This window comes from Abramis brama, assembly GCF_963993115.1.
Source record: "Abramis brama genome assembly, chromosome: 4".
NCBI lineage: Eukaryota > Metazoa > Chordata > Actinopteri > Cypriniformes > Leuciscidae > Abramis > Abramis brama.
Window position 1 is genome coordinate 37058545 of NC_139966.1, and position 12776 is coordinate 37071320.

Sequence of the window (12776 nt, forward strand, 5' to 3'; positions counted from 1 at the left end):
ATTCTTTCAGCTCAGCTGACAGTCTCCTTTCTTTTCTATATGGATCTATAATTAGAGAAAATAACTGACAAATATCATTGATAAGGTTGTGCTGAAACCTCAATGCTGTTGGAATATGGATATGATGACCTTCATATGAAGTTGCTCATGTGGTTTTGAATGTGATTTAGACTAAATATGTTCATAAAATTCTAATTATGACAAGTATTTGAGAGTAGGCCATTAAAAAATCATTAAACATAACAGGAAAAAATGATTATGAAATCTTTTAAAACACCCAAAGTAGGTTAACAACATTATCAGTATCATCCTTTAGACAGCTCTCTTCGCCTGTACTTTTGAATTTGGATTACTCTTATATTGTGGCATTTAGATTTTCTCTTCAGAAGGACTTTGTGGAGTTGAAGGCAAATGTTACAATAATCAGTGCCGCCCACGGTGTGTCTATATCTGAGGCCCGTGCCAAATTCAGATCTGAAACTTCACACAATCAGTGCGAGAGAACGCAAACAGAAAGCAGTGAGTCATGCGATTGTGTAAGCTTTCAGATTGTGTAGAAAGTGCCCTCTTAACAAGGCTGAGAGCAGTTGGTCGTACTGCCGTACACCAGGTCATAGTAAAGGCAGAATCTTTAAGTTGGATTGGCATATTTCACAGTACAGTATGCATTTGTGCAACAATTATAAAAAGGGACAAGAAAGACATTCTTACTTGGATCTGATTTGGAAAACGTGTCTCTGTCGAGCAGGTTTCTGTAAAAGAAAATAAACATGAACAATTATAATTATGCAAGACAAACTGGGAAACACATTCCTGTGTGTGTTTGGTATGTTTGTGTGTGAAGTATTGAAGAGTAAAAAGTAGTTTTGTATAGGAAAGGCCATATGTAATTGTAACTTTTTTTTACATTCATAACTCACAGACTACCACACAACTACCTGCTACTTCTTCATAAGAAATATTTGCATTTGGAAAAAGTGTTCTATTAATAGATTTAAAATGAGAAAGACTAAATCACACAATTGAACATACTTTATAATACAAAATTATTACACACAAAAAAGTGTACCTAATTGCTAGTGATGTATGTCTCGAGACCACTTTTACGTGGTCTCGGTCTTGTCACGGCAGCGGCAACGAGCACTTTGATCACTTGGTTTAAAAAACACATATGAGTGACATGATGGGTTTTAACTTCATTCAGGAGATTTTGGGTAACTGCACAACTGACAGATGACTTTGAGCGCACCGCCAACGTATGTGTGTGTGTGTGTGTGTGTGTGTGTGTAACCACAGCGACAAAACAACCAAATTTCAGATCCTGCACTTAAGCCTATAATTTCGTTTTTAAACATTTTATTATGTATTTAAAAGTTGCAGAATGGATTCATTTGGAGACTCTGAAATCGGCAGAGATAGGCAGGCATTTGCTTAGATGAATTTGTGTCTTTGAAATCTCTCTGTGTGTGTGTGCGTGCGTGTGTGTGTTGTTTGATTACAGTATATTTAAGATGGTGTTAGACTAAATAAATGGTCTTTTAAATATCATCTGCATATCTCCGTTGTGTTGACTAAACATTAGGCCTAATCCAAGTTTATAATTGTGTATCTTTAATTTGATGTTACAATTTCTTCTACACATTAAGTATAATTTCAATTGGTTACATATTTCTCATTCTTTAGACAGTTGTTGGAGGAGCAAGATGGTGTTGGAGGTGTTTGATGTTTTTTCAGATGAACCAGTCAGTACCAGTCATGTCAGTCCTCAACAGTACACAAAAGTTAAGGGAGTCTCAATCCTCTAATAGTGCAGTAACAGCCGTCATGCAATTGCTACACATAGTTGATCTCACCCAGTCTGCAAAAACATTTACAGTGAGCTCACAGTCACACACATGACATGGTCTGTCTCTGTATTGTTCTGCCTGTGTAGTTGAAGTAATACCGTCTAATATGTATTGAATGTAAACTGCGGCTGAACCCTATGCTGCTGTTCTTGAATTCATACAAGTTATTGCTTAGCTTCAACACTAGTCTGTTTTTTTTCTCTCCGGTCTCGACTTGGTCTCGGTCTTGACTTGGTCTGTCTTGGTCTTGGTCTTGTCTTGGTCTCGATACCCTCTGGTCTTGGTAGTGTCTTGGTCTCGGTTTAGGCGGTCTTGACTACAAGTCTACTAATTGCACATATCTGTCATGCACAGTCTAGATGATGAAAGAGTTCAAACAGGTTTAAACAAAGAAAAGATTTATTAATAAATCAAACTCAAATAACCCGCAAGTTAAAAAGCTAAGAAACAGCATGTAGACACGACACGAACAACACCAGACAATGAATTGAATGAAATGAGGAACTTAAATACACATGGTGATTGAACTCAATGACGAACAGGTGTCAACTAATTAATCAAAAACCATGGTAACAAACGAAGAGCGGGAAACTGGAACAAAGGAACAAAGGAAAACAGGTAACTGAGAAAAAAAAAAACTAAGGGTAGGTTTACACGTCAACGATATACTTAAAACGGAGAAGTTTTTCCTTTGAGTCTTCCCCGTACAGACGACACCATAGTCAAAACGATCCCCATTCACACGGATCCGCGAAAACGACTAAAAACGCTGTATTCTGCTGCCAGGCCATTAGATGGCGATGAAACACTACAGACTGAACACGTAATACGCATGTGCATGACGTCATCGTCTTCAGAGATTAACGTTTTTGTTGTTTACATGGAGACCGTTTTCAAAAACTTGCACTTTGAAACCCGTTTTCAAAGGTTCGTGTTTCCAGGCACCGATTATTAATATTTGCTTGTATTTGATACTCATATTTTTAGCTGTCAGGAATAACATCTGTTAGGGTTAAGATGTGAAATAAATAACTAAACTCAACAAGGCTTTATTTAATAAAAAATACAATAAAAAACGTTAATACTGAAATATGATTACAGTTTAAAACACATGTTTTTCTATTTTTCCAATGCTATTTAAATGTTTTTTCATCAGGCTCTAGTGTCAGTGTCATCAATACTTTTAAACTTCAAATCTTCTTAACTGAGCATACACTGAACAAGTGTCATCACAACAGCTTGTTCATGATTGAAGAATAAAATAAATTAGAGCATAACAATTTCCGTTCTGTTCCACCTGACCCCAGTCTCTCTTCCAGAGTCACTTTAATAGCAAATACAATGTGTGTCTTGACCCTCACAAGCTAATTACGAAGTACTAACGAAAAGTGACAACCATAGAACACCAGGTTAACTGCAGAAAGATCCACCACAACATTCACAATAAGACCAAGCGCATATATAATTACATCACAGCCATGACCTCATTAACATGTGACCACCCCTATTTACTTAAAGGGATAGTTCACCCAAAAATGAAAATGCTGTCATCATTTACTCTTCCTCAAGTTGTTCCAGACCTGTATGACTTTCTTTCTTCTGCTGAACACAAAAGAAGAGATTTTGAAGAAAGTCGGTAACCAAATGACTGATGGTCCCCATTGACTTCCATAGTAGGAAAAAAAAAAAATACTATGGAAGTCAATGGGGACCAGCAACTGTTTAATTACCAACCTTCTTTAAAATCTCTTCTTTTGTGTTCAGCAGAAGAAAGAAAGTCATACAGGTTTGGAACAACTTGAGGAAGAGTAAATGATGACAGCATTTTCATTTTTGGGTGAACTATCCCTTTAAGCAGTATTCATGAGCTTGGCCTAGGGTGAAATAACATATGCAGTATTTAGTAAAACATTACAAAGGTAATTTATATATAGAAGTCTTAAAGGTACAGTATCATGTTTGGAGAGGCTAGCACAAAATCTTGACTAGCATTATAAGTGGACAGATATATATAAACGGTGCAGAATATGGATATTTTAAGGTAGACGTTCAATGTAAACTTGGCAGGTGCAGCAGGGAAGAGTTGAAGTTACGCATCTGGGCTTTAGTAACTGTGCATTAGCGCAGGTTTTGAGGTAAATGATTGTGTCAGTGGTGGGTTCTGAAAGTCTGCCCTGTCCTCTCTGATAAAATCTTGAGTTTTTCTGTTCCAAGTGGATAAAGGGATTGTGCTGAGGGACTGGAAATAAAGTCTCTCCGATCCAGAGCTTACACACAGCCGTTCCATTATGAGGACATGCTTAGTATATCCCTTGACAACCCGGACAAATCCCTGGGATTGTCAGGGGACTTCCATTTAGTGTTTTATGTAAAACATAATATGTCTTCCCCTTTCACCTGTTCTCTGTCCTCAAGGAAAATTACAGATTATTTTCATACATATAGATATCATCGGTGGTGTTTATGGACACACAGAAAATATATTGACAGTAAATATACTTTTAACGGAATTTTAGCAGCCAAGCATGCTAATAGACGTACACGTGATATAATCGCTTACCAATCCTGTTTATGTAATTATCTTTGTCAATCTCGACAATGCCAGGTAAAAAGTAAACCTGTTTACTTTAAAATGAAAGGGACGTCACATCAAGACTTCTTTGAAAAATACTTCCTCTCTTATTTGGGTATAATAACAGGGGAAATTACCTAAGTCTCATCTATCTCCTGGTCATTTTAAGATTTAACTATCTATCTATCTATTCATCTCCTGGTCTATTTATGTTTTACTTTTGGAACTGTGAGGTTGGTTATTTTATTTGTTCATTTTTAATGGGTTGTATGGATGACATATTTGCAGGTCAATTGTGTATGTTGCATTGGCATTAAACTGAGGAACCCAATAAAATACAATGTTTAAAATAATATAAAAATGAATAAAATAAAATAAAATAAAATTGGTACGTCACATACTATCCATATAAAGCACTGGCATTCTGGCTTCAGAAAATCATACTACCATATTATTTATTGTAAAATAAAATAAAAAAAAATAAAAGAAATGAAATAAAAAAAAAAAATAAAAAAAAAATAAATAAAATAAAATAAAAAAAAATAAAAAAAAATAAAAAAAAATAAAATAAAATAAAATAAAATAAAATAAAATAAAATAAAATAGTATGAATTTCACACTACTGCTTTAAATCCCGCTAGGGTTCCATTGTAAGTGTAACACTGTTTTAACACTTTTTTTAAATTGAAAAGAACCCAGAATGCTCCTTTTAATCTGTGATTCCGGGCAGCTGCACACATGGGGTTACATCACAATGGGTTTCCAATGCTTGCAGGGTCCAGCGCGCTCGATAAGGGCTTCCACCTGACATGCTAATAAAATTGACACATGCTTCAAGGAGTTTTCAGTGGAAAGGATGATAAACGCATAAAAACAGCTCTTTCTCTCAGCTGTAATTTCCAGTGGGTGGGTGAATGTTCCTGGCAAGCTGACGAAGGGGAAAGACCTCAAGGACAAGAAGGCGAGAGAGAGACAGACGGGCAAAGAGAATGAGAGGGCGATACAAGAAGACATTGAAGGAGAGTAAACGGACATACACGGAGGAGGAATTTACTCTGTATATTAAATAAACAGTTTATTTGCAAACACTGTCACTAAACGCAATTTGCGCTGCGTAATTCCCAGACTTGCATTATAGCATAGCTTTCCATCATTTGATCATTATGTTATAAAACGTTATGATTTATTGTGCACTGACACTTTTGGATGAGAGCAAAACTTGAACTTAGTTGAGCTGGATGAAGATATTGATAACTACTGAATATGTTACTTGCCAATTATTTTTAATTAAATTTACTAGTGAAAATTGTTTCTATATATTTTTTTTCCAGTGTAGAATGATAACAATAATCAAAACGTTATACTTATAGTTAACGTTATAGTTATCATCCTTGGTGTTGATGGACCCTAATATGTTTACAATTTCAAGTTGCATAAATGAACATAAGTTAAAGTATTATTAAAGACCAATAATTAACATAGAGTGTATTTATAATTGAACAGTAACATGGATAAATAAAGACTGTAAAGATTAGTAGTCCAGTGCTTGTTTATTAAATAATGCCAATTAATTCAACTTAATTTTACAGTTTTATCAATCAAATGCATGTGTGCGTGTGTGAATTTGGTAGAAAATTAGCATGAGAACATTTTTAGTGTTGGGGGGTAACGCATTACAAGTAACACAAGTTACGTAATCAGATTACTTTTTTCAAGTAACTAGTAAAGTTACCTTTTAAAAAAGTAACACAAGTTACAGTCCTTTTTTTTGTGTGAAGATGATGCTTATTGTATAGTTAAAGACTAAATGTGACCGTGAATTTACTCATCGCACTTGCACAAAATCAGATTCAGAATTCCTCAAAATGAATAAAAACTAAGAATATTACGCAAACCTGCAATTATTAAAGATCTTAAGTAATACAAATATACTTAATGCATTTAATCTCACTTTATTAACCAATGTCTTTGCTGCTGACCTCCGATGATCCAATTCAACTATACGAATAAGCAAAAATTACATTAGTTAAACCACATTTGTGTTTCTTATTGTTTATTTTATTGCTATAGTAAAGCCCTGTGTCTACAACATAATTTTTTCACGCGGTTGGCGTATTTTGGTTTTCAATGGTTGCGTTTTTAAAACGGCAGGAGCGTAACGAGGCGGCGAGCGTCTTTTTCACGCTAAAGTGCTGAGCACTTGCCGTTTTTTAACGGTCGCCGATTTGAAGAATGTTCAACTTTGGGTAAAATGCAGCGCTTATAACTGTCACTTTTTACACAGCCGTCCAATCACAGTGGAGGAGGGGTGGGACAAATACCACACTGACCAACCGTCACATTATGCTTGTACAACGTCAACAGATGACAACATCAAGCATAATAACGGAAGTAAAAATAATTTAAATCAAGGGCCAGAGCAAAATCTTTTACAATGTATCGACATTTTTCTATAGAAACAACACAGAAACAAAACTATATGTGAAATGAGAAAACCTAACACTTCCGCAGATATTCCGTATAGCAAGCAAAGCGTCTCAACCTAAAAAAAAAAAACCCTGCCGGCTGCCAAAATGGTCTCAAGCGCCCGCAGCTAGGCATTTTCACCAGAGTGCCTAATGTTTTCTGCTAGCTAAAAACGCTTTGGTGGACACGCAGCCTAAGAATGATAAACTTTCTTCTTCTTGTGTGCTATTCCTCTGCAATCCACAATGGCAATTTTGTTCAATATTCTTTTACATATGGCAATAATAGAAATTTTGTTTGTTTTTGTTATTTAAAAAAAAAAAAAACCAAGCCCAGCACAGGTGAGAAAAAGTAACGCAACAAAAACATAACAAAAAGTAACAAAGTAATGCAAATAGTTTTGGAGTAACGCAATGAGCCGTATTTTAAGGATCTAAGCGCATGGTCTAAAGCACACAGCGCAAGTGCACTTAGGGCGTCCAAATCCACTTTTGCTAGTTTAATGTCGGGAAAAATGTTCGGCGCTCCTGGCGCATGGTCTAAAAGGGTTGTCCCTATTCTCTTAATGAGTAATGGCTGTGTTTTGGGCGTAACGTGCAATAAACCAATCAGAGTCGCATCTCCCATTCCATTTAAAAGCCAATTGCGCTCGCGCCATGGCGGATTCGCTATTTACAAGGCGGAATTAGCAAGCGGAAAAAAACGCTTCTTCAGAGAGCAAAAAGATCTGCTCGTGCAAGAGGTTAAAGCGCGCAAGCAGACCATCTACGGGACAAGCCGGATTCCACCATATCTTTATGTACACATCCTTTTGTTTTTAATATTTGGCATGTGTGCTGCTGCGCGTCCCTGTGTGTTTAATAAGCAGAGTGTACGTGCGTTGTGGACCCGCCTATAGGCTCACATTACTAACGCGCTCTTTAAATAACAAAAAAAAATATTGCACAGTCTATTTCAGTTGCCTCAAAATAGCAACGCGCCAACAATGCGCCTGAACACACCTCGTTTTCAGACCAGCACGCCCATGGGCGCAAATGCATTTGCTTTTTAAACAACATACAGCAGGACGTGAAAATGATAACTGCGTCGGGCTGAAACTAGCAAAAAACACTTGTGTCGCGCCTGGCGCTGCATTGCCCAGTATAATCAATTACAATTTTACTTTTCAAAGTAACTTTCGCAAACACTGGTTATTAATGAATAAGACTTACTCATATGGTAGCATTAGTTCAAGTTAAACCAGATTGCGGATGGTTTTGTGTTGAAATACTGCATACGAAACTGTCGCAACCATTTAGTGAATTCGCCCTAGAGGTACGTGTCTTAACCAAATAAACTGCCAACAGATTGAGCGACACTGCAAAAGGTTTCTAACCCGGGTGGCATCAAAAGTGCAACGTGAACTCCAGTCAGAGTGTAAATAACAGGGCAAGAGGGAGTAGGAGGATAATAGAGCTCTCTGTGCAAGCATCATCTATTTGATCTGCTGACAGGATACAGACAGATGCAGCCCCTCGGAGCTAGAGTGAGGGGTGCCAGGGTGAGAGACATCAAAAGCTGGAAGTGAAAGTGCGGGTGAGATGTTACTTGTCACATGTTAGGAATCCCTGTGCAAAAAAAAAGCACAGAGGAAAAACGTGACATTCCCGGCAGTTCACACCCACCCACTCTCCCTCTCTCCCAGAAAACATCCAGACTGTCTCCCTTAATAATCGCCAAGTGTTCAGACTGTGCAGTCCGTATGTCTTCAGCAAGATCAGAGGGTTCAAGCCAACACTGTACATCATAAAGGCCAGAAATAAACACATCATTCTTTCTTCGCCTTCATTTTTTCTGTGTCAGACCTCTGACCAACTGGCTATAGATTCATATATCAGCCTCTGTATCTGCAAATACAAAAATTTTGATTTTCTGTTAAATATATTTTAATATGCTTTTTTATGCAAAGAATTGGTTTTATATACACTATCCTGGATATTGGTATATCCACATTGTCCATTTTAAAACAACAAAAAATATCCCAGCAAGCAATTTTGCGTTTAAAAGACGTCTAATAGCCGTCCAAACACAGCCCTGAAGTCTAGGCTAAACCAAGGCAAAATTTGGGCTGTCAGTGAAAATTTAATAGACGTCTAAACCATATCCCAAGGATAGACTAGACATCAATATGATAACAAAGCAATGAAATGAGTGAAGAAATGAAACCAAACACCTTGTAATCACTGTTTACTTTGCTTACAAGATGGAAGCAAGTTAACAAATGGAAGCAAATGGAAGCAAGTTTACGACATAAACAAATTCAAGGTTTTTTTGGCTAGAAGTAGACTATATCGGGTCTATAGTTAACCAAGACGGTGAAATAACGGCTATTGCTTGCTGGGATATATCAGCCTCTGTATTTAATATGCTTTTTGTAATGCAAAGAATTGGTTTCATATACACTATATCCTGGATATTGGTAGATCCACATTGTCAACAAAATTATATAATTAATCTTTTAAGTAATATGAAAGAAAACAGATTTGGCTTGCTGTCAAAGCTCTAACTACCACTACTTAATAATGAAGCAACAAATATATTAATAGAAATTGATGGGATGTCAGTTGATGGGATGTCAGAATAATTCCTCTCAAATCTTCATATAGAACTCCATTGATCAAACCTTCATCTCAATAATAATCAATGTGTTGAACGTGCTTTTAAGTAAAGCATCTTCCTGGATCCAGCATCGTTGTGTCAGCCATTGAGGACCCAACTCCATTTACAAATTCTCATTGGTCAAATGTTGGTGCTAAATTTGTCATCCTTTGTCACATGAAAAATGTTCATCCACGTCCTTTAAAAAACACAATTCCCATTGAATTCAATGGATTTGCCAGTGTTCTCTGACAATTTTAATTTCCTTTTTTTTAAATAATATTTTCTAATTTGATTTACATATCAATTTGTTGTAGTTAGTTTCAGCAATAGTTTTGATAGTTATTTTTTCTTTGTGGATATATATCTATTTCATTTGTATATATGTGACCCTGGTTCACAAAACCAGTCACATGTTGCACGGGTATATTTGTGGCAATAGCCAACAATACATTATATGGGTCAAAATGATCGATTTTTCTTTTATGCCAAAAATCATTAGGATATTAATTAAAGATCATGTTCCATGAAGATATTTAGTAAATTTCCTACCGTAAATATATAAAACATGTATTTTTGTGAGTGAATGCAGCACAATCGCGAACATAAACGGACAACTTTAAAGGCGATTTTCTCAATGTTTTGATTTTTTTGCACCCTCAGATTCCAGATTTTCAAACAGTTGTATCTCAGCCAAATATTGTCCTATCCTAACAAATCATACATCAATGGAAAGTTTATTTATTTAAGACAGCTTTCAGATGATGTATAAATCTCAGTTTCAAAAAATTGACCCATGTGACTGGTTTTGTGGTCCAGGGTCACTTATAATTATATGGGTAACACTTTACAATAAGGTTCATTAGTTAACATTAGTTAGGCTAAATACATTAGTTAACATGAACTAATAATGCACTGCACTTATACAGCATTTTTTAATCTTTGTGAATGTTAATTTCAACATTTATTAATACTTTATTAACATTAGTTAATGCACTGTGAACTAACATAAACAATGAACAGCTTTATTTTTATTAACTAACATTACCAAAGATTAACAAATACAGTAACAAATGTATTGCTCATTGTTAGTTCATGTTAGTTAATACATTAACTAATGTTACTGAACCTTATTGTAAAGTGTTACCATTATATGTTTAAGTTTAATAATTATAGTTAAGATATTAATTATGAGAAGAGCATTGCCAGAGTATGAAGTAAGGCCTCTGAGAAAAAAAGTTAAGTCAAGTCACCTTCATTTATATAGCGCTTTTAACAATATAGATGGTTTCAAAGCAGCTTTACAGTGATAATAGGAAATTACAGTAACAGAGATTGTTTTGGCTTTACAGCAGCTCTAGAATAAAGTTATTGTCCAGCTAAAGTTAGTTTTGATTGATTCAATTCCGTTGCGAAGATAATTAGCTATTAACTTAGGGGCCGCTAACACGACACCGTTCTAACAAAACCCACCGCTCTGGCCACTAATTTGCACAAAACAGTGCCTGGTGGCTCGAGAACGCAAACTTTGATATAGGTTCCAAGGTGCAGGCCTTACAATTTTTTGAAAAAAGGTTATCTCTGCGTACACTTCAAAAACGCAAACCTATGAAAACGCTGACGGCGTCCACATGCGTATTACGTGTAGACACCAATGGTTCATGATTGCCATAAAAGCGGTAAATTCCTTAGTGAACATCTTAGTTTTAGTTTACAATGATGCCTTAAGCTGTCTTAAACAACATTATTTTCATTTCCCATCTGGTTTAGCAATTACAGTAAGCTTAAGGTGTGGAACATGACTACTAAGAGTTTCTTTGAAAGGAATATTGTTTCAAGAAAAACAAAAAATGCTGATCAAAGAACATTTTTTTCGTTTTCGGTTTTGTTTCAGTCAGACGTGACGATCCTTTCCTTGGGCTTATGTTGATGTAAATATAATTTGTCGGATTTAGTGTTGGTCATCTGGGACGGCCATCGTGCTTTAATCACACTCGCTGAGAGCGGCGAGGGAATGGATTCGTCAGAGGCGCAGCTGTATGAATACCAAGAGAGAAGCAGGGGCTTTTAATTAAAGAACAGTCACACTACAGTGGACCTGCTACGCTTTCCTGCCGTGTCATTTTACAGGAGGGAAGAGAGGGGTGCGACAGGGGAACTAAGGAAGCCTGATAAAGGATTATATGATTAGGTAGAGCAGGTAGAGCAATAAAACAAGAGCAGAGAGGGGCAAGGGAAGTGGGATGTGTAAATATGACACCAATTTTCAAAGAAATAGCTTTTCTAAAGATATGAACACAGAAAATAACAGCTCAGAGAGGAAGGTTTAGGCCTTGGGGGCGGAGGGCTATGAAGTGGAAATATAGTTGTGTCTAACTGTAAATAACAGCTACACTGTAAAAAATGATTTTATGTCAAAGTAAATAAAACAGGAAAAATCATGTATCTTTTGCTAAGAATCATTTTGTAAAAATGAAAACTACAGTATATTAAGTAAATCCTAATTATATACTCATTTTTTACTTGTAAATATTAGACATTCAACAGACAAGTAAAATTGACTTCTGACTCTCTAGCATATTTACATGCATTAATTAAGTACTTGAAGGAAATTTAAAAAAATCAAGTAAAATTTAGTCCTTGAAGAAAGGAATCTGCGCATGCGCGGCAAGAAGAACACACGCGATGATTGAGGGATTTCGAATCTCCACTTCAACGGGTCTCGAGTCTCGACCATCTCGACCGGACTGCTCTCGACAGGTAAGCAACAGTTAAAAACTGCATTATTTTACGGATTTTTTGATTAATTCAACGATTGTCTTGTCATCACTTCATTATACATTTGAAAAGTTTAGTGTTCTTAAGTTTAGAGATGTGCTCCAGAAAAAAAATTCACGGAGATGGAGAGGCAGCACCCTTTTTATTTCCTTCCTTTTACAAAAGCACAATGTTTTATTTCGATTGTATGTGGGAAAAGTAGTCATTTAACAGTTTATTTTTTCATATTTCTCACGTCTGTAATCTTCATCATGACCAAAAATGAGTATTTTAAGTTTTTGCTGCTATGTAGGCCTATGTGAAAAAAAAATCGAGCAAAACGCGCGGACGCGTTTGTCGACCCAAGAGGGTTAATGACGAGTTAGCTTTGTAAGACGTTAGCCATATTTTTTTCTCAGTTTTAAACTTTACGTTTTACACGATTTATCAGTAATTACACCTAAAAACCATGAATATGATACTTAAATCATGATCTT

General features: G+C 36.0%; 1 protein-coding gene across 1 annotated transcript in view; it reads right to left on the reverse strand.

Annotated features, from left to right (window-relative positions):
- The window catches only part of LOC311081015 (copine-8), a 138321-nt gene that overhangs the window by 86882 nt on the left and 38663 nt on the right, over nucleotides 1–12776 (reverse strand). The window contains exon 2 of the mRNA XM_084111354.1: nucleotides 712–752. Within this exon, the coding sequence (XP_083967480.1) occupies nucleotides 712–752 (41 nt within the window). The remainder of the gene's footprint in view (nucleotides 1–711; nucleotides 753–12776) is intronic.